This window comes from Notamacropus eugenii, chromosome 3, assembly GCF_028372415.1.
Source record: "Notamacropus eugenii isolate mMacEug1 chromosome 3, mMacEug1.pri_v2, whole genome shotgun sequence".
Taxonomy (NCBI): Eukaryota; Metazoa; Chordata; class Mammalia; order Diprotodontia; family Macropodidae; genus Notamacropus; species Notamacropus eugenii.
The window spans coordinates 347,943,013-347,970,951 of record NC_092874.1 but is presented as its reverse complement, the minus strand read 5'-3'; the positions used below and the strand labels follow the sequence as shown (position 1 = coordinate 347,970,951).

The 27,939-nt window shown below is 35.8% G+C and overlaps 1 protein-coding gene across 1 annotated transcript; it reads left to right on the top strand.

Annotated features, from left to right (window-relative positions):
- Positions 1–107: 107 nt before the first annotated feature.
- On the top strand, positions 108–27,907 carry CCDC112 (coiled-coil domain containing 112). The gene is made up of 10 exons (XM_072597204.1): positions 108–255; positions 5,392–5,513; positions 7,250–7,371; positions 12,029–12,118; positions 12,662–12,737; positions 16,145–16,535; positions 23,268–23,681; positions 26,572–26,667; positions 27,578–27,696; positions 27,780–27,907. The coding sequence occupies exons 1-10, from the start codon at positions 163–165 to the stop codon at positions 27,808–27,810; spliced, it is 1,554 nt and encodes a 517-aa protein (XP_072453305.1). The 5' UTR covers positions 108–162; the 3' UTR covers positions 27,811–27,907.
- Positions 27,908–27,939: the final 32 nt, after the last annotated feature.

Sequence of the window (27,939 nt, the reverse complement as noted above, 5' to 3'; positions counted from 1 at the left end):
GCCCCACCGCCCCTGCAGGCCCCGCCCCCGCCGGCTCCACCGCCCCTGCAGGCCACGCCCCCGCCGGCCCCACCGCCCCTGCAGGCCCCGCCCCCACAGACCCCGCCCCCTCCGGCCCCGCCCCTGCCTCAGCTTCACTCTCCATCCACACCTTGTTGAAAGATGGCCGCCTTGACTACCGTAGTGGTGGCGGCTACTGCAGAAGCCGGATCTCGGACCTTGGCCGCGGCGCTTCCAGCGGCGGGATTATCGCAGGTAAATCGCGTTCTGGTTTCCGTCCCTGCTCCCGGATCGGGGCCGGGGCGGGGGCGGGGATGCCCCCAGGCCGTGTCTCGGGTGGGCCCGGGGCGGGGGCCGAGGCTGCTTCCCCCGCCCAGGCGGGGCTTGGGCACGGGCACGGAGGGCTTCTTCTGCAGGCTGCTTGTTCTCCTCCTTGCGGAGGGATTGCTCCGGGGAGCAGACCCCGGCCGGCGCCCCTGGCAGAGGCCGCGGATCGCTCGGGCACAATGGCTGGAGGCGCCGTGCGGTGGGTGCCCGCTGCCAGGCGAGCTCCCGGGTGGCCCCCCGGGGTGGTGGCTGGGCACTTCGGAGGGTCGGGCTTGTCTGCACGCGTCGTCCAGTCGTTTTCAGGTGTGGCTGATTCCATGACCCCGTTTGGGGTTTTCACCAGCTCGTTTTACAGACGAGGAAACTGAGTCAAACAGGGCCGATTGTGAACTCAGGTCTTCCTGACCCCCTATCCACTTCAGCCTTAGCAGGGGCACCTAATAAATTCATCCACAGCTTTTCTTTCTTCTGTCACCTGTCATTAAAAAAACAGTTTAATACCCTGTGTCAGCCTCTTTTAACTTGCCCTGATTATGCACATAACTGTACTTTTGGGCATATTTGCCGTCTTGCAGATAGAGGTGGATCTGCTTTAAACAAACACCTAAAAATTTGGATGTAAAAATGTAACTATTTATAGGATTTGTCAATGTATTTAACACATGATTAAAAGTTAAATTTGTTTTGCATATTTTTCAGGTTTATTTTGTGAATTGTACCACACCTGACTAGTCAAAAATCCTTGTCCAGTTCTTTGCAATTACTGGAATACTAATGCTGCCTGAATTAGGAGTGCATGACTCATTTTCCTCATCTGTAAGACAGTAGGGTTGGACTGCAATCTCTTCTAGCCCTAGATCTGTTAACTGTCATTTAGGGTTTTTATAATACATGTAAACAATTGGGTGCACATAGCTTCTCCCTTACCCATTTGGAGGCTACATTTATTATATGGCTCTATACAGCAATCACATTCTCCTGGGCTTATGGTAGTTAGCTGGTCGCCAAGGGGGAAACTGTCTGACCCAATTCCTTTACTATTACCCGAGAAATTATATCAAGGGAAAGCTGTAAACTTTTTAAGCAAAGGCACTGTTAAAAGTCCCGCATTTAGAAATGTATCTCAGGACCATTTTTTGGGTTTATTTCCCTGCATCACCAGTATAGTTTGTTGCTTTCTGCCATTTTCCACCCTCTCTAAACTTCTGAGATCCTTCCCTATTTTCAAAAATTTTGAGTCTATAAATAATGCTCATCTTGCACCAAATGGAGTAGTCTTCTGTTAGCACCCTAGTTCTTGGGACTTTAGATAAGGTAGAGATAAGCTCTAATTTGATACCACTGGAATATTATTAGACCTAAAAGGAAACCTAAGCAAATTATGAATCCTGTATGAATTATTTATGGAAGAATATGGACTCACAAGATGAGGAAGTTTGGATGGAATTAAATCTGCAGTCTGAGAAAGGATATCACATGTCCATTGAAGTATTGAAGTTTCAGGCCCTGCTGTTGATTTGCTTTTGAATAAGGTATTTAGTGACTCTGTTAAGCAGTTGTAAAAGGAGTAAAAGAGTTAAACATTAAGTGGAGGCATGGCAGGGTAAGGTTGTATTTTAATAAAATTACATGGTAATAATAATTAATTTCAAAACCTTTATGACCCCATAAGGCATAATGAGATAGAATTTTTTAAAAAGCATTAAATTAATATTTGCATTTAAATTTTTCAAAAAATGAACTTAACATTCATATTTCAGTATCCAAAGAAAAAACAGAAATGATCATTAAAGAGATGCATCTAGTTGGCATAAGGGATAGAGGGGTGAATCTAGAATCAGGAAGGCACTCAGTAGGGTAAGACTTCAAGGGCAAGTCACTTACCTTCTACCCAGATCCATTTCCTTATCTGTAAAATGCGGATAATACTAGCACCTACAACACCCAGGATTGTTGTAAAGGTAAAAAGATATTTGCAAAGTGTTTTGCAAACCTTAAAATACCATGTAAATGCTAGCAATTATACTAAACTGAACTTGTTGCTACAGTTTTTTAAGTGGATGGTTAAGTAGCAAAACTGTCCTGCTTGTGCCCCCTTCTGAACTTCCTCTTTTCTTATGTATATTTTTAATATTTCATTTATGCTATTTAACCCCCCATATAAGCTTTCCCCAGTAGTGTAAGGGGAGTATGTTGTTCAGTCATGTCCAACTTTTCATGACCCCATTTGGGGTTTTCTTGGCAAAGATGCTAGCTAGAGTGGTTTGCCATTTCCTCTTCCAGTTCATTTTACATATGAAGAAACTGAGGCAAAAGCAGGGTTAAGTGACTTGCCCAGGATCACATAGCTAGTATGTGTCTGAGGCTGGATTTGAAATCAAGTCATCCTGACTCCAGGCTTGGCACTCTATCCACTTCACCCGCTAGTTGCCCAAGGATAATATAATAAGGATATTTAAACAAAGCAAATCTATAAATTGTTTGTAAATATATGTCTCATTCTGCATTTGTGAGTACACCAACCCTTAAGAAAATGGGAAACAGGATTCATCATTACTTGTCTTCTGCATTTCTTAAAATTTAAAGTCTTTTAGAATTATTTTTCTGTAAATCAGTCTGGCCATTGTTCTTATGGCTCTAGTTGCTGCACTGCATTGAGGCAAGACAATCCAAGAAGCATTTATTAAGCCCTTAATATGTGCCATGCAAATACAGACAAAAAACAATTTCTTCCCTCAGGAAACTTAACATTCTCACTAGAGAAGGCAGTACACAAAAGAGAAAAGAAAAGGGGGTTAAAGTACTTAGAGAGGCATGGTTTTAGAGTCCATAGAGTCATAAGCACAACTAGGAGGGAAATGAAGGCTAGGTGGCTTGGGCTTCTGCCCAAAATGCAGGCACTAGGAGGATGGGAGAATGGGAGCAGCATGGTGGAAGGATGTATAAGACAAGGGCATAATTAGATGCTCCAGGTTAGACAGCCTTCACAGAGGTTGAGGCTGGAGCTGAGGCATACTGTTAAAATCTGAAAAGTGAGAGGCATAGCCAGGAGAAAAATGAAATCACTATTAGCCTATACATATCTCCTTAAGTTTCTTTGATTTCTTCCTTTGATTACTTCTTATAGCAAAATAATATTCTGTTACATCTATAAGCTGCAACTTTTTCAGCCTTTCCCCAGTAGAGGTGCATCCACACCCCAGTTATTAGCTACAACAAAAAGTACTACTGTCAGAATTTTTATATAGATGGGTCCTTTCCCTGTTTCTTTTCCCTCTTTGGGCAATATACCTAGTGGTAATGGTATTAATGAGTCAAAAAAATATAGACAGTTTTTTAATGACTTTGGGTGTAGCACCAGATTGATTTCTAGAATTATTGTCCCGATTTGTAGCTCCCCTGACTGTCCATCCACAATCCCCTCTAATAGTTGCAATTTTTTTTTTGCTATTTTTGCTAATCTGATGGATATCAGGTGTTACTACAGTTATTTTTATGTGTATTTCAGTGTTTTGGAGCACTTTTTCCTTATGGTATTGATAAATGGCATTTCTTCTGAGTTCAGAAGAATTCAGAGCTGTCTATAGGTATATAAAAATGCTCTAAGTCACAATGGATTAGAGAAGTGCAACTTAAAACAGTGCTCAAGCACCACCTGACACCTGTCACATTGGCTAACATGACAGAAAAGGAAAATGACAGATGCTGGAGGGGATGTAGAAAAATGGAGGCACTAATGCACTGTCAGTGGAGTTGTGAATGGGCCCAACCGTTCTGGAGAACGATTTGGAATTTAAAGGGCTATAAAATTGTGCATACCCTTTGACCACTAGTAGATGTTATACCACTACTAGGTCTGTATCTCAAAGAGATCAGAGAAAAGGGAAAAGGACCTATTTGTACAAAATTTATAGCAGCTCTTTTTTTGTGGTGGCAAAAGAATTAGAAATTGAAGGGATGCCTATCATTGGGGAATGGCTGAAAAGTTAAAGTATATGATTGGGATGGAACACTCTTGTGCTGTAAGGAATGAGGAATGAATGGGAGGGATTCAGAAAACCCTGAGCAAACTTATATGAACTGATACAGAATGAAGTGAGTGGAACCAGGAGAACATTGCACACAGTAACAGCTATAATGTATGATGGTCAACTGTGAAGACTTAGCTGTTCTCATCAAAACAGTGGTCTAGGACAGTTCCAAAAAACTAATGATAAAAAGTGCTATTCACCTCCAGAGAGAGAACTGATGAGCTCTTAAGTGCAAATTGAAGTATAATTTTTTCACTTTATTTTTCTTGCTTTTTTTTTGGTAACATGGCTGATATGGAAAGATGTTTTGTAAAACTTCACATGTACAATTTATATCATACTGCTTACCTTCTCAATGAATTGGGGAAGAATGGGGGGAGGGAGAGAATTTGGAATCCAAAATTGTTTAAAAATGAATACTAAAAATAAATAATAATTTTTTGTAAAAATCTAAGTATTTAAAAAAAGGAGGAAACTGCCCATTCCTGTCCTTTCACTATTTACCAATTGAGGAATGGCTCTTGTTATACATTTATATCAATTCCTGACATAATTTTGATATCAATATGTATCTGAAAGATTTGCTGCAAATATTTTTCCCTTCTGACTACAGTGATTTTAGAAGAGCTTTTCAATTTTATGTAATGAAAATTGTAAATTTTATCCATCATGATCACTTTTATCCTTGTTTAGTTAAAAATTCTCTATAGTTCTAAAGATGTAAAAGTTGCCATTCCTTCTTTTCTAATTTGTTTATGCTATGGCATGTGGCCTTTTATATTAGGTTTTAAATCCATTTACAGCTTATTGTATACGGTGGAGTTGTTGGTCTAAACCTAATTTCTACTAGACAACTTTTTAATTTTCTCTGAAGTTTCCGTCAAATAGGAAATTGTTACCCTTACATAGTTGGTATTCATCGGTTTATTGAGCTCTTAGTTTATTGTAAAATAATTCTTGGAATTAATTAAGCTTTAGATGAATTTACATTTTTGTAAGTGTATGATAATTTGTGTTTGTGTGTTCTTTGAAGAATGACAGCTATTCAGGTACTCAAGATGGAGTTCGACCTTTTCAGTTACATAACTGGAAGCAGAAAGCTGATCAGGCCAAGAAAACCGAATTCATACGTACAGCAGAGAAATTAAAAAATCAGTAAGTTTAAGAAAATGGTTAGAAATTAACTTTACTACTTCCAAACTTATGACAGTTGAGCTTTTTTAGGGGTTGGTTCACAAAAGAATCCACATAAAGTTAATGAATCATAATGGGATATTTTTTATTAAATGGAACAAACTTTATATTTTCTTTAAGAAGATTTTTCTTTTCCTCATTTTCCTGTATCCCTGTTTTTTTTTTGTAATATAAAAAGGGAAATAAGTATATGTGTCAAATGTAGAAAAGATTAAAATTTAAAAATAGCTTATAATATAGATAGAAGTGAGAGGCAGCATGATACAGGGGAAAAGAAGTACATTTTGGAGTCGGAGGAGCTGAGTTCAAGACCTGTCTCTGTGATGCTTACTACCTGTGTAACCTTGGTCAGGTTCCTCTGGGCATTTGTCTCCTTATATATGAAAAAAAGCAGTTTGGACTAGATAGCCTCTTATGTGCCTTCAGTTCTAGATCTGTGATTTATATGTTCTAACTCTATAGTCAATAATGATTTCTTGTTAATGCTTATGTAGTCTTTCCAGTAAGTAGTCAGTGACAGTCATTGACTGATTAGCACTTTGTACAGAGCAGTGAGAAGATCTTTTTTAAAAAGCATTAGAAGACAGAGCACCAGCTCCCAAAGACTTTGGTAATAAAACCTTTTTGAATTTCTATGGGGGCTTTCCTCCAAATAACTCATTTATTCGTTAAATATGTTTATTTAAAATTGCATTATTATGTGTGTGTATATATGTGTATAGATGTATACCCATATGTGTGTGTGTGTGTGTGTGTGTGTGTGAGCATTGCAGTTCTATAGATAGAACTTGTTTAGTTAAAAAAAGTATTTCCTAGTTGTTAAAAAATGCTGCTATAGAAAATCCCTTGGTAAAGTACAATTTCACTGCTTTTATGTAATACTTTTATCTTAAATACATCTTTACATGAAGTGAGCATTTGGAAATAAATAATTTTCTTTTCCTTAATCATCAAAATATACCCACCTAAATATAGTTAGATTGTTGGATTTGGGCCGTTGTAATGGTATAATGGTTGTCGCGTGGTAAATTATTAGCAAATTAGTAAATGATACTTTGCAATCAAATGTTTTGTTTAATAATTTACTGTGTTAATTAGGATTTCTTAACCCAGTATGAGAATATTAGAAAAAATATTCTTTTTTAAAAACTATACTTGAGAGCAAAATAATAAATAGAAGTACAATTTATAATTTTGCCAGGCTCGACAAATATCTTGTTGATGTTCTACTATTCCCTAATCAAGATAGCTATTCATAAAAGAAATCATTACGGTGAAAGCAGAAGCATCATCACATAAAAAAAAATCTATCAATTAAGTGATTGATATGTGTGTTTAAAAAAAAAATAACCCTTGTAGAATACCTTACTAAAGCCAATATGGGAGGCAGTGAATATGGAAAAGGTCAGAAGTACTTGACTGAACAAGTTATTTGAGTTTGTGTCTCCTTCTGTTGTCTGTATTGGAGAGGTAAATGTGAAGAATTATAACTTGATAAACATGGATTTTGTTGAATTTAAATTGTCTTATAATTTACATTCTATAAGGTTTGTTAAATTCAACAATATTGTTTAATAAGTACTGGGAAGGAATCAAAACAAGTAACAATAAAGGAGATAACAAGTGCGTTTTCATACTTGAAATAATTTTAAATGTTTTCAAATTAAACTTCTCACAGTGTGTTTCTTTCTCTTAAGAGTTGCTAATATAGAAAAAGATAAAAATGGTCATCTCTACAACAAAAAAAATGACTTCCGAATTGATTTCATTTTCTTGGAAGAACTTGAACATAAACTGGTTATCAGCAGGAAAACAGAAAGTAAGCTCCTTATATACTAAAACTCTTATGGAGAATAAAATTGGATAGTTGTCTTCTTGTGCTTTGATACTGTATAGGCTATCTTTATCCTAGCTGATTTGTCCCTTGGTATTACTCTCAACTCCTCACTCTCCTTTATCCCAGATATCTGATCAGTCTCCTTCATCATGGTGCTACCCCAACAACACTGCTCACATCTATTCACTTCATAGGCACGGTGTTTGGGTGTGCATGAAGCCTTTCTGGAGTCCCCCAACTGCTAATGTTTTCCCTCATTTACTTTCTGTGTATTCTGTATGAATTTATATTTGTAAATATTTTCTTCTGTGATAGAATGTAAACTCCTAGGAACTGTTTCATTTTTGTTTTTGTCTTACCAGTGCCTCACATAGTTCATGCATAATACGTGCCTGTTGATTCAGTTAGGCAATCAGTAAGCATTTATTAAGCTCTTAGTGTTTGCTAGACTCTATGGTAAGCATTTGGTATTCAGAGAAAAGTATAAAAGACAAGCCCCTGTCCTCAAGAAGCTTATAATTGAATAGGGGAGACTATGCAACAATAACGTACAGACAAAATGTATTCAAGATGAAAGGAAGATAACCAGAAGAGTGAAGGCACAAGAGTTAGGAGAGATCAAGAAAGAAGAAGGTAGTATGTAAGGTTATACACCTTCTCAGGGAGGGAATGGGGAGGGAGGGGGGAACAAGGGAGAGAGAGTGGAAAAAAATCTAAACTATATGGAAGTGATTGTCGAACACTGAAAACAAATAAAATAATTCAATTAAAAAAAAATAGAAAGTAAGATTTTAGTTGGGACTTGAAAGAAACCAGGGAAGTCAGGAGGTAACAGTGAGGTGGGAGAGCATTCCAGACCTCAGGGACAGCCAGAGAATATCCCCAGAGATGAAGAGATGTTGACACATTTATCCTGTGATTTACCAGAAAAAAAAATGGCTTAGTAATAAAATCTGCTAATAAACAGAAATTGATTCTTGGGGTTGCTCTACCTATTTAATTGTTCTGTGTACTCCTGTATTAAAGGATAGCGTCTTCATTATTAAAATGATATCTAACATTTACATAGCACTTTATGTATGATCCTCACCACAGTCCTGTGAGGTTGGTACTGCATTGATAATATTACTACCATTGAATAGATAAGGAAACTGACGTCCCTAGAGGTTGAAGTGATTTACTTGTACAACTTGTGAGAAAGGTAGATTCAAATCCAGATTTTTTCTGACCTCCTATTTAGTGCTGTCCTCACTAGACATAGTTCCTTGCACATAGTAAGTGATCAGTTAATATTCATTGAATGAATGAATGTTACCACATCAATATTGTCCTTTAAAATATTATGAGAATAACAGTAGAGAATTGAACTTACCTGATCAGAACTACATGTAGGAAGACTAATTAGTAGAAGAAATAGGGGTGAAATAGTGGTTGATTATGTAATAAAATGTTCTAAACCAAACAAAAGGACTTATAAAGAAAGTTCATGGTATAAGAAGCTGTATTGCAGCTTGTTAGGAGTCAGAATTTACTAGTAATTTCTTCCCCCCACCCGCCAGTGTATGAGTTTGAACAATTTGAAAAGTAATTTTTTTCATTTTAACAAGTATTTTCCTCCCCTTGTGGCCCCTCCATGAAAAAAAATTAAAGCAAAAACTTTATAATATACCTTCTTAAAAATGAATTCCCATATTAGCCATTTCCAAAATGTATCTCATTCTGCATATTTATTCCATCATCTCTCTGAGATTTAATTAACTTAATTTAATCTTATTGCTCAGATTTAAGTCTTTCATTTCATTTTTACAGTGTTATTTTATAAATTGTACTCCTGGTTCTGCTTATTCCACTTTGTATTAGATTATACAAGTCTTCCCAGGTTTCTCTTATACTATCTTTTTCATCATTTCTTAGAGCACAATAGTATTCATTTGCACCTTTCAAAGGTTTGAGTTGGTAGGAATCATAAAACCCAATTCCTTCACTACATTGTAATTCATAAAGGAATTCTAGGTTTCCTTGTGGAATTTCTTAATTTCCACTGTCATTAATTAAATGTTTATGGAGCATCCACTATATCTGAGCTGCGATGGAAGATGAAAATTAAACTATCTCTGTTGTATTGAGGGTCATTGTCTGAGAGGAGAAATGAAAACAAATATTTATAACACAAAATAGCACAATTAAAAATATTCGAAGAAATATGGAAACTCAGAGGAGGGAAGGACTGCTTTCGGCTATGAAGATCATGGTTTCATAGCATTTGATCTGAAACTTGGAATTGAACAACAAAGTTGGCATGGGAAGGGTGTTCCAGATAAAGGGAGCACCATTAGCTAGCAAAGACAAAGTTGTGGGAAAATGCAGTGGTATGTTCTCTGACAATCTTTAATTTGCTCTCTGCACCAAATTGCTAGGCATATAGGCCTATGCTTCCTAAGTACTTGCTGAATCAGTAATTCTTCTCCTAGGTTAAGTATAATGTACAGTAAGAATATGATTTGATCTCCAGGAGCATCATAGTTGAAAGCAAGAATCCTCAGGTTTAAGTGGCCTGTCCCTGAGGCAAAAGGCTAAGTTAGGCCTGCCTCCGAATGTAAGAGAAATGAGCCATGTATAGCATGTCACTGTGCTTCATTAGGTATCTTATTAAGGTTAAATATTTATTATCTAAGAGATCTGACTAGAAAAAGACAGCGTCTCTGGAAACTAAGTCCTTGAGATTTAGGTATATCACACCTCCTTGTTCCAGTTTAAGTTGTTAAAAGGATGCTGTTTCAGAGTAACATACTGAGAGCTAAGTTATTTCTTCTCAAGTTATATATGATAGGCCTCTGGAGAAAACAATTGGAATAGAAAGGAGTATATCTTTCTCTCCACAGTACATGACCCCTTCACAAAAAAATGGCCATGTATCAGAAAAGCAGAAATAGTAAGTGCACCCTTTTTTAGACCACAATTCAATAAAAAGTGAATTTAATAAAGGGCCATGGAAGCATAGATTAAAAATTAATTGGAAACTAAATAATCCTAAAGAATGAGTAGGTCATGATGCAAAATGCCATCTGCATCCAGAGAAAGAACTGTGGAGTCAGAACACAGAATGAAACAGACTATTTTCTCTTTTGTTATGTTTTGGTTTGGTTTGGTTTTTCTCATTTGTTTTCTCCCATTTGTTTTAATTCTTTTACGCAACATGACTAATGTGAAAATGTGTTTAATAGGAATGTATGTGTAGAACCATATCAGATTGCATGCCATCTTGGGGAGGAAGGGAAGAGGGAGGGGGAGAAAATTTAAAACATATGGAAGTGATTGTTGAAAACTGAAAACAAATAAATTAATAAAAAAAGAGAAAAAAAGAATGAGTAGGTCAAATAGCAAATCATAGAAATGATAATTTCATTAAAGAGAATGATGACAATGAGACAACGTTCCAGAATTTGTGGGATACTACTGCCAAAGCACTACTTCGGGGGAAATTTATATCTAAATGCCCTATAACGTAAAAGAGAGAAAGAGCAGAATTGGGCATACAACTTAAAAGAAAGCACTAGAAAATTTACAAATTAAAAATCCCTAATTAAGTACCAAAATAGAAATCCTGAGAATAAAAGGAGAGATTAATGAAATTGAAAGTAAAAAAACCATCGAACTAACAATGAACCGGGAGCTGGTTTTATGGGAAAAAATAGATAATCCATTGGTTAATTTTATTTATACAAAGAAAACCCAGTTGCTAGTATCAAAAATGAAAAGGGTTAATGAATCACCAGCAAAGATGAAATTAAAGCAATTATTAGTTTTTTACTCAATTATATGCCAATAAAACTGACAATCTAAATGAAATATATGAATATTTACAAAAATATAAATTGCCAAGTTTATCATAAAAGAAAATCGAATATGTAAATAACTGTATCTTAGAAAAAGAAATTGAGACCATCAGTGAGCTCCCTAAGAAAAATCCATAGGACCAGGTGGATTTACCAAGTGAACTCTATCAAATATTCTGTAAACTATTTGAAAAAGATAGGTAAAGAGGGAGTCCTACCAAATTCTTTTTATGAAATAAATATGGTTTTCATACCTAAATCAGGGAGAGCAAAAACAGATAAGTTTAGGCCAATTTCCCTAATGAATATTAAAGCAAAGCTGTTAAATAAAATACTACTACAAGGAGATTATAGAAGTATATCACAAAGATCATACACTGATCAGGTGTACCAGAAATGCATGACTGGTTCACTATTATGAAAACTATCAATTGACCATATCGCTAACAGTAACAACAAAAATCATGTGATTATATCAGTAGATCCAGAAAAAACCTTTGACAAAATACGACACCCATTGCTATTAAAAACACTAGAAAGCGCAGGAATCAATGCAGTAGTCATGAAAATAATCTGGTACTGGCTAAGAAATTCAGTGGTGGATAAGTGGAATAAATTAAGTACACAGTACACAGTGGTAAAAAACCGGAGTAATCTAGTATTTGATAAACCCAAAGATCATCCAAGCTTTGGGGTTAAAAACAACATTTGACAAAAATTGCTGGGGAAACTGGAAAGCAGCTTGGAAGAAACTAGTCTTAGTCCAGTATCTTATACTTAATTTTTACATGGTATCTCTATAGGAGCTAAAATCCAACAACACTTGACCAAAATACATAACCATGTAAAGAGGCTTCAGCAGCAGCTAAAAGATGTAAAATCTACACCAGAATGTAAGTGACTTATGCTGTACTTTTTGTGTATTAAAGATATCTTGGGGAAGAGATTCATTTATATTTTGAGATATCATAATGTTTTTCTTTTTAGCACTAATTGAGTAAAGACATGTAAACAAAATGGAAAGAGCAAAGAAAAGTTGTGGCATTAATGTGTGTGAAAACCACTAATTTACAGTATGAGTGTTACAGTGTTAGTTGTGATAATGATATTACTATGTTACTATCCAGCAAGGCAGGTATTTTTCTACAATTTATAGATGGGGAGGCTGAAGTACAGAGGTTAGTTTAAATGAGTTATTCAGGATAAGAACTAGTTAGTGAACAAATGAATATAATACCGATGACTAGTTCAGGGTTTTTTTCCACTATGTTACTTTCTAAGATTGATATCTTTTGCCACTGATATTGTATTTCAAATTCAAACTTTTTTCAATGGAATGAAAGTTAAGTTTTTTTCTTATAATTTCATATATACTAGTTACGTTAAAGTGTAGCAGATATGACATATTGATTGCTTCCTCTTTTTTATTTTTACAGTTGTTGAAAAATTGAGAGAAATGATGGAAGAAGTTGAAAATGCCATCAATACTTTTAAAGAAGAGCAGAGACTTGTGTATGTTTTAAAATATTTTTATTTTTCATTCAATCAAGTTTATTTTCACTGTGTTAGTTATTTTTAAGACTATACAAAAGTAATACAGCATGACTTAGATGGTTACTCCTTTTTCTAGTACACATGTTCAAAGTGAATTTTCAAAAGGCAAGATACTTTTAAATGAGACTTTAAAATCTAAATCTTTCCCTCATTTTTATTCAAACACAGACAAAATAAAGCCCCAAATCAGTAACCAATAATTTTCTTTCTGTAAGATATAGTTTCATGATGCTTTGAGTTCTTTCCACGTCCACTACTTTCCTATTTGTTTCTTATAAAATTAAAAGTAAAACAAAACACATTTTCTTGATTTGACAAAGTAGAAGCATCCAGCAAATACATTCCTCACAATATACAGTCTCAAGAAATACCTACTTGCTTCTTTTTGAAGAAAATATTCATGTGATACAGATGTTAGGCTTTTGAATAGTCTAGAAGGCTTGGGTACCTTTCTTCACTCCAAATTATTTTTTCAGCATTTTTTTGCCATTTCCCTCTATACACACCTTGCATTGAAGTCATTGGATGTCAAAGTACGTCAACTTGGTTTAGAGGCTCTAGAATGTCTCTTTTTCTTTATCCTGTTCACTGTGAGTATGCAAAGGCAAAGTGACCAAATATTCTCTGCAGTGACATTTCTTGTTGCATTTGTTTGCAAAATAATTGTTTAAAATGTGACTTTTTTCTTTCATTCTTCTCTCCAAGGAGAATCTGTTATCAGTCATTAAACTTAGTTGCAAATCATTTATTTCCTCTTTTCATTTCTAATGTCACTATTGATTGGGTTTGCTTCCTTTTGAAATGTATCAAATCATTGCTGGCAAAGCTTGCATATTAGGAGCACCAGATAGTTAAATTAATGTTTGTACATAGAGAACTGTATGATTCTAACCTAACTGCTTGTTCCACTACTGTGCCATTATCAGTGTAGAAGGAGAAGGGGGACAATATAGGCTTGAGGGTAGTTTTATAGGTGATGCAGTAGATAAAATGCTCAGTCTGGAGACCTGAGTTCAAATACCACCTTACTAGCTGTGTGATTCTGGGCAAATCACTTAACCCCTCTGTGCCTCAGTTTCCCCAGCTGTTAAATGGGGATCATAATAGCACTTACTTCACAGGGTTAGGATGAGGGTCAAATGAGATAATATTTGTAAAGTGCTTAGCACAGTGCCTGGCATTTAGTGGACACTTCATAAATACTTCTTCCCTTCCCTTTCTCCTCCGTGTTGCAGAGGCCCAAATTTGTCACCCAGTAGCCAAACCTTTTGGTGATGAACTTCTCTGTACTTATCTCTGGATAGAGTGCTGCTGTAGTCTGGAAGACCTGAGTTCAAATCTGGCCTCAGACCCTGGGCAAATCAATCTCTTTCTGCCTGAGTTCCCTCATCTTTAAAATGGGGATAGTAGCACCTACCTCCGAGACTGTTTTAAGGATAAAATGAGATCGTTGGTGAAGCAATTTGCAAAACTTAAAGCATGATATCAATGTTGGTTATTGTTATTATCTCCTCTGCTGTGCAGAGAGTGAACAGTCTGTCAGGAAGCCTGTTTGTAAAACCTTTCCAGCTTGGCAGAATCTGACAGATTTTGCCTTCCCTTGGCATAGATTTTGATATCCCATGTAGCTTTCTACCTCTCGGTTTCAGAGTTGAGCTAGTCCAACCTATATATATAAAATTCCAATTACCAAGTTTAAAAAAAAATCACTTTTTGCATAGATGTTTTTAAAATGTATTATACATTTATCTATCTTCTTTAACAGATTATACTGAGTGTAACAATCTTCTTGTGATGACTGAGTTTTATCATTATGAGTATTCATTGTTTTCCTCTCTAATGCAGCAAAGTGATCAGGGCTTATTGATGTTTGCAGAATGATTTGTAGCTGTGTTAAATAGTTTCAAACTGCAACACTTTTGAATTTGTGTTTTCTGTTTTTTATTTTTTTAGTCTTTCACCCTTAAAGGTGTTAGTTCTCACTTCTGGCTACTATCATTGCTATTGACTATGGCAACAAATTTCTCTCCCACCTTCCTTTTTGCCTATCACTGTTCCAGGAATGGAGCAAGGATAAGATCTAGTTCACCAGAGATACATGTAGACATGTGGAACAAGTATTGCTGGGAACAACCAGATAGAAGCAGCCATACCTTACACTGCCATAAACCTCTGTAATTAAACCTAGATGAGAACCTAGAACTGTAGAAAGGTGGAGGGCAATGGGATGGGGGTAGTGAGATAGAGGGGGAAAGGGGATTGAGCCAAGGGAGAAGAAGAGAGAGTACTGGCTCTGGAGTCAGAGAACCTAGGTTCAAAGCCTGCCTCTGATATTTACTACCTGTGTGACCTTAGGTAAGTCATTTAACCTCCCTGGGCCTCAGTTTCCTCATCTGGAAAATAAAGGGGTTAGACTAAGACCTCGAGGTCCCTTCTAGGTATATGAGCCTGTAAGGATAAGAATTATACAGAAATTGGGTGAGGACAGTTAAAAGGAGAGGACAGATAAGAATGAGAATAAAGGAAAGTAAATGGAAAGGAGTGTGCTAGTATCATGGAACTTACAAAAAAAACCAACACTGTCATAGATTTATAGTTGGAAGGGACCTTCAAAGCCATTCAGTCTAACTCCACTCATTTTACAGATGAGAAAACTGAGACCAAGAAAGGTCATAGGTTATTAAGCGGAAGAAGTAAAATTTGAGCTCAGGTCTTTTGATTCCAAGTACACCATGCTCCCTCTCAGTCAAGGAAAATAAATGGCAAGAGGAAATAGAGCTAGGTAGTGTTGTTGAAGTGTAGGGAAACCTAGAGTTAGTATATAACAGAAATCATATCTATGGAGTTTACTTTTATAAAGTAATTTACTCACAACAACTCTTTGAAGGGTTGTTGATTCGTTTTTTCATTCATGTGCAGCTCTTCATGATCCCATTTAGGGTTTTCTTGATGAAGATACTGGAGTGGTTTGCCATTTCCTTCTCCAGCTTATTATATAGATGTGGAACTGAGGCCAACTCAGTTAAGTGACTTGCCCAGGGTCATACAGCTAATGAGTATCTGAGGCCAGATTTGAACTCATGAATATAAGTCTTCTTGACTCCAGACCCAGCTCTATCCACTGTGCCACCTAGCTGCCCTGTGAATTCGGTAGTACAAATATACCCATTTTATATTTATGAAAACTGAGACTCGGAGATGTTAAGTGTCTCTGTTGTTACACAGCTAGTAAGAGTCAAAGTCAAGACGTGAACTCAGATCCACAAGAGTGCAAATTCATTTCTCTTTCTTTATCACCTTGCTGGAGGATTGACGTATATTTTTTTTTAAAAAGGTGACTATTCAAATATTATTCTTATTTTTAGATATGAAGATCTTATTAAAGAAGAGAAAATAACTAGTAATGAACTCAGTGCTTTAGAGAGAAAAATAGAGAACTGGACATTGAGTAATTCAGGAACAGAGAGACCTTTCAAAGCACCATCAAGCAGAGTTCCCTTGGACACAGTGATGCCAAATAATCTTCCTGAAGAAGTAGTAGAATTTGAAAAATTCCTTCAGCAAGCAGGAGGACGACAAGGGGGATGGGATGATTATGATCACCAATGTTTTCTAAGAGTGAGAAATAAGCATAAAGGGAAACCCAGCTACATGAAAGAAGTTCTAGCGTATCTACCTGGAAGGACAGAAGATGAGGTTCAGCTACATGAGAAATGGTATCAAAAATTTCTGTCTTTAGAAGAAAGAAAAAAAGAGGTACAATTTTTGTTTTTTATATAGTTTTTTTTTTTTAAAAAAAGCTTTTACTCTTTGGATGTATTTCTTTTCAGGCACATTTGGTTAGTCTATGATTTGGTTTTTTTCCCCTTCACCTCACCTTTCATAAGCACCCTTTATTTGACCTAAAGCACTTAAAGTAGTAAAATTAAAGCATTAAAATGCTAAATATGTTCAAACTTAAGAACTAATATAAGTTTATATTCAGATAAAATAAAACTTATATTGAAAGATCAAGTAAAGCTTTAGAACTGAAATGAACAGAAAACCCCATATAGTATGGTTAATTCATAGTAATTAATATCCTCTTTTAGTATAGCACACTGTACGTGGTTTGCCATATGTGCCCAAGCATATCCTAATGTCTCCCCCAAAATTACTTTGCATTTTAATTTAATTGCATGCTATGTTCTTTTAACTTTAAAACATAAATTATGGAAGAAATGCCAAATCACATGCTCTAGATATTGTAAAAATATATAGAAAGCCTCTATTTGCTCATAGTGTGTACCCCTGTTATTGCAGTTCTTTACCATTGGTCCTCCTCTTCCCCTCCAACTCATTGGCTAAAAAAGTAGCTATATCAGGCATGGCCAGTACACCTAATCTTGTGTCCTACTGAAATAGTGCTAAACAGTGGCTTTATAATTTAATTTAGTCATTTGATACTCTTTTAATTTTTAACATATGTCATGGAACCAGTAAGCCAAATTTTAATGAGTGTGCTTATAATAGTGCAAATACCTCAGACTTCTTGGTTAAGCACTTCTTTGAAGATCAGTGATGCTACCGCTTACAGGGCCTGCAGCAGACTGGGTAATGACCAGCAGGAACAGCCTGTATTCAGGCCATTGTAGGTGTTATTCAAACCTATCAGATATTCCATTTGATATATGGTTTATATTAAAAAATTAAACTGGAACATCAGTCTTGATTAACAAGAGGTCTTTATTAGCCTAAAATGAGCATGTTTCCTAGAAGTAAAATAAGAAACAGAGAAGTTTTCTGTGCAATTGATATGAAACGTATAGGTAGTTAGAGTATAGCCTATCAAAGAATACCCAGCATTCTGCTTTTATTGCCATTTCACCTCCTCTAATTATATAACACACCAAGGTCACATGTATTCTACCATTTTCTTGATAAGGGAATCAGAAACTAGCCTAGAGCTCATGTTTTTAAAGATATCACCTGTCCAAATCCAATGCATTGCATTGTTCTTTATACTACTGTTAGATGAGGGCAAGCAGGTTTATCTGTCTAATCAAGAAGAATGGTGCTGTAATCAAAATAATGGAGACCCACCAAGAGAGCCGGGTAGGAAGAAGCTGTACAGTGCAGGTTCCTGCCAGAGCTGCTCCATCAGAGCCCTGGAAAACCTAAGGAGGAACCACAGTGAGCCATTTTTGCATCTCACGTCCACATAGGGAGACAGATGGAGATCTGCCAGCAGATCTAGACAGAAGGTGCCACCCAAAAACTTCTAGCTGAGGGACACTGAGCGGTGCCCGTGACTGTGCATTAGGGCAGGGAGAGAGGGGTCTGATGTAGTGCAGGGTGCAGGAACAAGAACCACTTGGCCACTTTATTGCTCGTACTCTAGAGCTTACCTAACAGATCCAGTGTGGACTGAGAAGGGGACTGCCCCTAGGGACGGTGAGCCAGGGTAAGGAATGACTGATTTATAGGCCCGAGGCTGTGTGTTGAGTAGGAAGAAGTAACAGAAGTGAGCAGCAGCCCACAGCTCATAGCTGAATAACCAGGAGAGATGTGAGCTCAAACCAAGGCACGGCTTTTCATTGTGTCACTGCAGGTTGTAAGAATATGTGAAGGACAGTAAGGTGTAAGAAGACTGGAGAAGTAGGAGAGGGCCAGGGTATGAAAGACTTTGAACCCCAAACAGGATTTTGTATTTGTTTGTATTTGATCCTGGAGTTTGAGTGGGAAGTGGGACAAGTGCTCGTGTGTGTGTGTGTGTGTGTGTGTGTGTGTGTGTGTGTGTGTGTGAGAGAGAGAGAGAGAGGAAGAGGGAGAGAAAGAGAGAGAAAGGGAGAGAGAGAGGGTTAGGGAGAGAAAGAGAGAGAGAGAGAGAGGGAGAGAGAGATGATCAGACTTGAGCTGAAGGAAAATCACTTTGGAGTCTGAATGGAGAATGGATTGGGACTTAGGGTGGCACACTCACCAGCAGGCTACTGCAACTGTTTGAGCATGCTGTCATAGTGGGCCTGGACCAGAGTGATGGCCTTGTCAGATGGGAGAAGGAAGTGTATCTGAAAGATGTTGACATTGGTGAAATCAACACGCCTTGGCAGTGGATTGTGGGGTGGGACACCCTGGTAGTGAAAGTGAAAGTCTTTTTGAAAGAAATCTCTTAATAGTCTGACCCTTGTTTTGTTTTGTTTCCACAACTCCACAAATATCTTTCACTTTGATTTTTAAAAATATTTTCTAGAGATAGGGTAATTAATTTCTTTGCTTGTCTTTTATTTCTTTTAATTTCTTATGTTCCTGTTGTTTGGAGTGTATGTAAGTTAAATATTCTACTCTTGTCTTTTTTTTTCAGGAACGTTTCAAATCCCTTTCTTTTATGAATGTCTGTCTTTTTTCCTTTGATAATTAGGTCAGTTTTGCAGGAGAGGTAGGTTTGTAAGACAGGGCCAGGGCATGAAAAGATGAACAGGCTATGTCATTTTGGGGTTGCATCTGGGACCTTTGTTTTGGAGAATATATGATTCCCATTTCCTGTATCTGATAAATACAGAATAGTCTTCTGTGACTAGAATTTTCTTTTATATTTGAAAATCTTTTGTTTTTCATTGGAATTGCTATATTTCACAACTATTTGCAGCAAAGATTTTTTTTTCCTGGAGGCAGTCGGTGGCTTCTTTTGATCGGTACTTGGTTTTTTGTATTTAAAAGTTCTGGCAATTTTTTGGTATTATTTCTTGCATATATTGTTCAGATATTTTTTTACACGTCATGTTCTTCCTTACCTAACTTGTCTCTATACATCCCCTCTTCAAAGTCAATGTGTTTTGCTCATTTCATTATCATTTGTTCTTTAATGTTACTTCTTTTTGCTTTTCTTTTTCTAGATTGTCTTTTACTTCAGTATATTTGTGTTCCAAATCAGTTGTCCTCGCTTTTTCTTCTTTGGAGAGACACTACTGTGGATTCAAGTTTTTCTCTTTGGCTAATTATTCTTGTTGTACTGTCCATAAATTCACTCACTTGTAATTTTGTGCCTTGAACAAGAATTGATTTTATCAGTTCATCACAATGATGTGACTGAAGAATTTAAGTTAATTCAATTCAGTAAACATTTATTAAGTGTTTACTGTGTGCCAGGCACTGTGCTAAACCCTAGGAATTAAAATAATAAACAGAAAGGCAGTCATTGCAGTCAAGTGGGAATAGACCACACAAAAAAGGGGGGCTTTCAGGAAGTGGGGTGGGAGCACCAAGCAGAACTGTTGATGGAAAGTGGAGAGTTACCAAGATAGTTCAGATTCCAGCCCTTTATAAAGGAAGACTTTGGGAAGAGGTTATTATCCTCTAATTATTATTAGTCCCACCAGTCAGAGGGGAGAGGCACTGGATTTGAAAAGGTCAGTGAGCATGATGATGAGATTTCAGGTGATGGATTTATCCTGATTGGGGCATGATATTCTGTGGAGTGGAAACCAAATAGAGCTGATCGGAAAGTGGATGGCTAGAGATTCAGTAACACTTGAACAACATCCGATACTGTGAGCAACATAAGCAGCTTTAATTTGTTTTGGTCAGTTTGAATTGGCTGATCTTATTAAAGAGAAATATCTTGAATATCGATTGTCTTTGGATATCCTTTGTTTATCACAAAGCAAAAATGTGATATTTTTGCATTTCATTTAAAAGTTTGTCAGTTTTTAAAATTAAGTTTACTTGTTAATTTTAGAAATTAAGTTTAGTTAATTTTAGTTTCTATATTAATAAAAATGCAATTATGATTGAACATTCAATAATATTTTCTCTTTTTAAAAGATTATTTTTTGGACACTCATGAAATATGTTATTTATACCTATGATTATTACCAAGCCTTCTGAACCAAAAATCAGGACACATGGTGTGATAGTATAATAAAGGATTTTTTATGGTCATTTGATTTGAGATTGTGGGGCACAAGAAGGGAACAGTAGAACAGACTTTCAAATCAGGGCCATTTTGGAAAATCCATCCATAGTTACCAATAGCTACAAAACATTTATAGATATTTGATGTTTAATGTTTGCCTTTTTTAAAAAGTATTTTTGATGACAAAGTTGAAAAAACTGTCTCACTTTTCAGAAGTAACTTCAGTTTCCCATTTCAAATTAGCGAGGCCAGTTTATCTATGGTTATATTTCTTGTTGATTAATCTCAGGAAACTGAGATGGCCTTTTCTCCCATGATACATAGCATTTCTACTATTGTCAGTCCTATGCTTTCAGTAATCAGCCAAGCTCGGGCATGGGTATATTTAATTTGAGGGTGATGATGTTTAGCTAACATTTACATAGTGCTTACTATGTGCAAGGCACTGTGGATCCTCCCAACAACCCTAGGAGGAAGGTGCTATTATTATCATCCCCATTTTACAGATAAGGAAACTGAGGCAAACAGTTTGACTTGTCCAGGGTCACACAGCTATAAAGTGTCTGAACCTAGATTTGAATTCAGGTCTTGAGGTTTCTAGGCCTGACGCTCTGTTGTACCATCTAGCTTACCCTTTGGGAGGGTTATGTGTGCCTGTGAACTTACATAAATGTATTGACAACTGTTTCATTAGTATCAGTAACTTTTAAATAGCTATGACATATTTTTGAAATGCTCCTATTTTAAAAAATAAAATGCTTTAAAAATACTTGGCACAATTCAGCTTGTGGTCTGTTTCTGCCAAGGCATATGCCCATTTTGGTACGTTAAATGTCTATCATAGACTTGGATATTAAAACATGTTTTTCTAGTCTATTGGATAGTTTGTTGCCTGACTTATTGCATCAGCTTTTATTCCTTTTTTGTGCCTCAGTTTCTCCTTTTTCTTAAAGACTGTAGTTTTAATACTTTCTTCTATATACCTCCTTAGTGATAACTAATAAACCTCTTTCCTTATTAGTCAAAGACTGGTTAGCAGAATTGTCAGCAAAAGTCATCATAAATGATGATACAGGAAGTTTAGTCTAGAGAGAAGTCAGACAAAACAAATTTTAACTTTGAATTCTCTAAATTAGAGTTTCAGAATATTGCTGATTCATACACAGTGGACTTCTGAAGTGAGTTCCATCTTTTCCTCAGTGTCCGTATAAGTCCTTTAGGCTGTTTCTCAGTAGATAATGGCTATGTTGTGCCTAGACTGCTGAAAAGAGTATTAAGGATCATTAATTAATGCTATTTTATAATGATGACTCAGATGTTAGTAATTTTGTTGTATCTATGAACAATTGCTTGTAATGTTATGAGAAAATAAATATAGCTTACTTTGTTATTAATTATTAGGAAAATAGCTAAACTTTAATGGAGATCAACTTACAGCATTTTAAAAAATGTTTTGATAAACATAACATTTTAAAATATTTCAATAAATTGCTGAAAATTTTGGGATAGGAAGGGGTCTTCCAGAATTTTCAGAATATGGAAACATCTCATACAATAATTTTGGATCATTAAAGATGCTAAAGATTATTAATTTTATATCAAAATAACTCTTACATTGCCTATCAGAATAGTTTATACATAGCAGATACTCAGATATCATGTTGAATTTGAATGATTTTGAATGAATTTTTGAATGATTTTGAACCTGAGTTCTGGTCAAATTACTTATAGCATTTTCAGACTAAAATGTATTTGATGTAGTCTCCAAGAGCGTTAAGTAGGTGCCTCAAAATCTGAACATAAACCGTAACATAAAGTTAGAATGAGAAAAAACATAGGATCATAAAGCTAGAACTGGAAGGAATCTCAGATGCCATTGAGTTCAACCTCTATATTTTAAAGTTCAGGAAATTGAGTCCTAAGTGAATTGCTTATAGTCACAGAGAAGTGTCAGAGTGTTACAGTTTTAATCCAGATCCTCTGATTTCCACAGGCAGTGCTCTTTCACTATCGACAGGCAGTCTTCAAATGATGGTAAAAGTGCTGCATGATGTGAAGAAAGATCTAGAACGCTGTATTAAAGATTGGGAGAGAGTTTCCCTTCATTTGAAAACTAACATCGGTTGGGTTAATACTAAACTTTTATATAATAATTGAGTTATTTCACCATTGATTCCTTACACAAGAATCAGATTAGAAGACAGTCACAAAAAGAGACTCCAGAAAAGAGAATTGGAAATAGGAGTGAGATGACGAGAGTATTGCCTATAAAGGGCAAAGGGACAAGCAGAGACATAGAAGAACCCAGCTATGGTAGTACTCGGCAAAGTGGAGAAGAATTGGAAAGTATGAAGAAGTCTATTAGGAGAGGTGACTCAAAGAACCAACAGAATTTATAATCAGGACTGTAAAAGTAAAATAAGACATTCTTAAAATGGTTATAAAAAAAGTTTGCATTAAAAAAAAAACCCACAAAATAATTCTAAAATTTAACCAAACAAGAGTCCTGTGTAGTTTTCCTGGAAATATAAGGTAAGAGTTTTTATGTTTGATTTAAAGTAAACAAATTTACTTTTTTTACCCTTCAATCTATTTAGTCTATTCAGAAATGGAAAACAAAGAAACAGCAAGAAAAAAAGGAAATGTTGATGGTGAAAGAAAAGTCAGAGGAAGCGCTGAGGACTCATGAGCTTCAACGAGAAGAGTCCCCGAAACAAAGAGATGAGGAGAGAAAGAGACAGAAATTAGCCATTGAAGCCTGGAAAAGGCAGAAGATTACGGAGCTCTCTATGAAGCAAGCGTCGCAACTAAGAAAAGAGGAGGAAAGAGAGAAGAAGCAGCAGAGAGAGCGTCAGCGCCAGTTTCAGCTCAAATTACTACTGGAAAAACACACTCAGCAGAAGAGAGAGCAGGAAGAATTGTGCAAACTTGAAAAGGAGGTGAAGGAGAAGGCTGAAAGGGAAGAAAGAAGAAAAGTGGCTACAGATGAAATCAGCAGGTTTCAAGAGAGAGTATGTATGTGTGTGTGTGTGTGTGTGTGTATTTATAGATATATTTATATTTCCCCTGTGTGCATGTGTGTGTTTTGTGTGCATGTGTATATATAATTAGCTTTTCCCTCCTGATCATGTTCTCTTTTTTTTTTGAAATATGTTTTGTTGATACCTATTCTCTTAACATCAAGATCTGGGTGGGGGGAATTCTCCCCTATTAACAAGGAATTTAAGAAAAAATACCTAATGTTTCTAATAGTCGTACCTCTTTTGACTACATATATGCACATACACACATGTATGTATATAAATTATATATTATAATTGTTATATATACATGTACATATATAATATACTATGTATTGTGTATATATACATATATACACACACAAATATGTATACACATATATACATATTTAAATATAAATTTTGCCTTAATATTCCCTTGCCCCTTTACTGTAAAGAAGGAGATATTTAATTTTCTGATATTTAATTTAGGCCCATCATTCATTTTTCATTTACTCAGAATTTTATTTCATTTTAGTGATTTTAAAATTTACATTGTTATAGTCATTGTGCATATTCTTTTAGTGAGATTTTGGGGTCAAAGGATATGGTCTTTACTTTTATTATGTAATTCCATACTGTTTCCTAGAGTGATTGGACTAATTGGTAGGTCTGCTAATAATGCATTTGGATGGACACCCTATAGAGTTTGTCCAAAAATATGTATTTGTAGGATAGACAGCACAGACAGACAATTGGCTAGGCCCAGAGTTGAATAGGAGGAGGGGAGAAGAATGTGATGTATTATTTTTGGGGAATTACCAAGTTATTTTACTAAACCCAAGCTTCTTATGAAAGCAAAGTCTCATCTTTTCTATACTGACATTTTATTGGTATTACTATATGGCAATAAGACATGAAATACTACTACATCTAAAGAACTAAAGATAGTATTACATTGAGAGCAGTGGAGAGGTACATGATAAATGTGAGCAGACTGCAGCATGTAACCAGAAGAAACTTCAGAGAATGAGAAGATTAAAGTATGTTATCAGGGATTTTATGATAGGAGGAGAAGTTAGGCTGATCATATGGCAAGAGGAAGGTTTGACAAGTACTGCTTCACTAGTACTATTACAATGTTAGGAGAAAGAAAGGGAGTTCTCCAGTATGTTAGCTTGGCCCCTTCTGGTCTACTTTGCAGAGAACGTGGACAATGGTTGCATAGGATGGGAAAGCACATAAGAGTTTCAGATTATATTGTTGTAGAGAATTCCCAGATCAGTTAGATCCCAGGTCTCTCTACTCTATAGGATGTTCTTCCCAGTGCAACTTGAAATATGGACAATAGGCCTTCTTCTACTTCATTTTTCCTTTGTGAATAGATAGGTCAAACTTATTTGTGTGGTTACCTATCTTTTCCAAGAACCTCTCAAAGCTCTGGAGCTTGATGCAATCAGCTCAGTGTCATACACAGACAGGATCATCAGGAGTATCTCCCCACCCACAGAGAATTTCTCTTTGTCCTGGTCTCTGTACAGAACCCCATCACAGAAAGAAATGTCTTTGACAAGAATGCATCACCCTATTTGAATACTTATAGGTTTTACTATTTGATCGAATGGTTAGCTATCATTGGAAAGGATATTGATCTGTGAAGTTGCTCTTGACTGTACCCTCGAATTGCTACTTACCTAAATCAGTATAAATTAAGTCTACTTGCTTCTTAGTAGTCTAAAACAGAATTCTTTTTGTTTTTATTTCTAGTTGGAAAACAAACACCATAACTGATGCTTTGAAAAAAAAAAGTTTTCTGTGAATTGAAACTAATTATAGCTCTAGGAACTAATTGCAACATAATAGGCAGAAACATTATAATGTATGTTAGACTATTACTTAGTTCACTAAAATAAAAATCTTCAGTTGAGTTTAAAAATTGTGTGCTGCCAGCTAGTTCTGTTAAAATTGCTGGCCTATTAAGTGAAATCACCTGAAAAATAATGGAAGTTTCCCTCCCATGAAGTTGAGGCTATGTGTGGGAATGAAACAAGACCATTAGATTAGGAATCCAGGGAGAACTTTTTCAGTTGTACAAGTACTAAGGGTAAAGGGAAAGGTCATTTTAGCTTGGTAGCATGTTAATTTCATTGGGGGCTGTCATATTCCAAGTGAGACCCCAATGGTTTTATAGCATACTTCCTAGATCGCTCAACTTCTTTTGACAAAATTTGGTTCATTAGAAAACATTACAATATATCCATATATCAAAAATTTAAAGCATTAATCTCTAAAAATATTTGAAGGTCATTTAAAAATCTTATAATCATGTGTGTGTTCATCCTTCATTGTTGAAGAAGACCATGCCATCAGAGAAATAATGACATGACTTGCACTTGACTTTGTTTTGAGTGAGGGAGGGCTGTGCAGGTCACCAGCCTCACTTCTCCTCCAGAGCCATCTGAATCCAGTGACCAGATATTCATCAGGATGACTGGAGATGACCCAGGATGAGGTAATTGGGGTTAAGTGACTTGCCCAAGGTCACACAGCTAGTGAGTGTCAAGTGTCTGAGCTGAGATTTGAAGTCAGGTCCTCCTGACTCTTGTCTCCTGCACTGGTGGTCTATCCACTGCACCACCTAGCTGCCTATAATCATGTAATATTAGAACAAGGAACAGATTTGGAGGTTTGAATTAAATGACTTTTCATTTTACGAAGGAGGAAATTGAGGCCCAGAGAGAGGAACTGATTTAGACAGATTATTCAACTGTTACATGTAGGAGTCAGGATTAGAGAGTCCTGAACTTCTAGTTCAGACAGCAAACAACTAGACTTTCAAGGAAATTTTAATTTTCCTTGTCTTCACAACACATCTCCTTTTTCACTTTGTATATTTTTTTAGGATTTACATAAACTTGAATTAAAAATTCTGGAAAAACAAGCAAAGAAAAAGGAAAAGATAGAAAAAGAAAGAAGATTGGCAAAATTAAGGAAAAAGGTACTGTATCCTAGGTCTATATCTGAGTTTCTACTTTATAAAATCTTAGGCAATATTATCCTATTTTACTCTCTTATAAAGATGTAGACATAAAACACTTAAAACTCACATTTACTTCCTTGGCTTTTTTCCCTTATTGTACCTTTAAAGTTTTTAATAGTTTGCACAAGTCAAAAAAGCATAGGAGGCAAGTATCTGGTTAAATATGTTTTATAAAAGAGAAATGTCTCTTTCTCTCCTTTCTCTTCCTTTCCTTGATTCTTGCTCTCCTGTTTCTTTCCTTTCTTTTTTCCATACCTACCCATACCTTAGACTTACCAGTCATACTTTTTTGACATCCAAATGGTATTGCTTAGCTCAGTGAGTAAAGAAGAGGAATTTTCTAATCTAATACATAAAAAAAAAAATTGATTTCTGGTCCTATCCTCTTTTATTTTCCTATGTAAAGAATATGGCTATATTCATATTAGTGTCAATTTCTGCAAAATCCTTATCATTAGGTTGGAATAGCTCTGTGGTTAAAAGTAGTAGATAAATTATAAGGAAATGAAAAAGTCTTAAAAACCTTAAACTTTATTTTGAGGGAGAATTAGAAGAAATATGCCAGATATTTAAAGGTAACTTTTATTATTAAGTTGCTATTGTATAATTAGAAAGCCTTAATTTTTAAAATTAAAAACAATCACAGCATCGCTTCTTTAGGAAAATAAAGTGGTTACTTGAGGAACATATAAAAGTTACTTCTTGAAAAGCTCCTATTGAATTTTTATTAATGTTTGGTTTTTATGAAATTGCTTTTCCTATTTAATGTCCTATTGTAAGTGTAGAAATTATAAATTTAGTAGTTAATATAACTTAATAGGTCATAATTTTTCATTTTTTCATTTCTATTTCATTTTTCTATTTACAGGTTGAAATTAATGTTAGTCGGGATCCATCCAGATTGTACAAACTTACCAAAGGATGGGAAGAACGCACCAAAGACAGAGGTCCAATAGATGCAGGGCCTCTTCTGCAAATACCACATAGGTAAAAAATTATAAATAAAGTTTAAGGCTTTTCTTAAAGTCTTTTTCATTTCCTTATAATGTATCTACTACTTCTCTCCGCAGGGCTATTCCCACCTGGAGACAAGGATTATAGAAGAGAATTTAACAAATAAAAATTGCCATCCAATTAACGTGAACATTGGTATAATCCTTTACACAGGAAAATAAATGATTTATATAAAAAGTGACCACTTACGTTCAGAAACTATCATTTTCATTGTTT

Excerpts from the sequence above, each read along its gene's own strand:
- CCDC112 (XM_072597204.1), top strand. The coding sequence starts at position 163 with ATGGCCGCCTTGACTACCGTAGTGGTGGCGGCTACTGCAGAAGCCGGA. Across the intron at positions 5,514-7,249 it reads GCAGAGAAATTAAAAAATCA|AGTTGCTAATATAGAAAAAG; the intron begins GTAAGTTTAAGA and ends CTTTCTCTTAAG. Across the intron at positions 7,372-12,028 it reads TATCAGCAGGAAAACAGAAA|GAGCTAAAATCCAACAACAC; the intron begins GTAAGCTCCTTA and ends GTATCTCTATAG.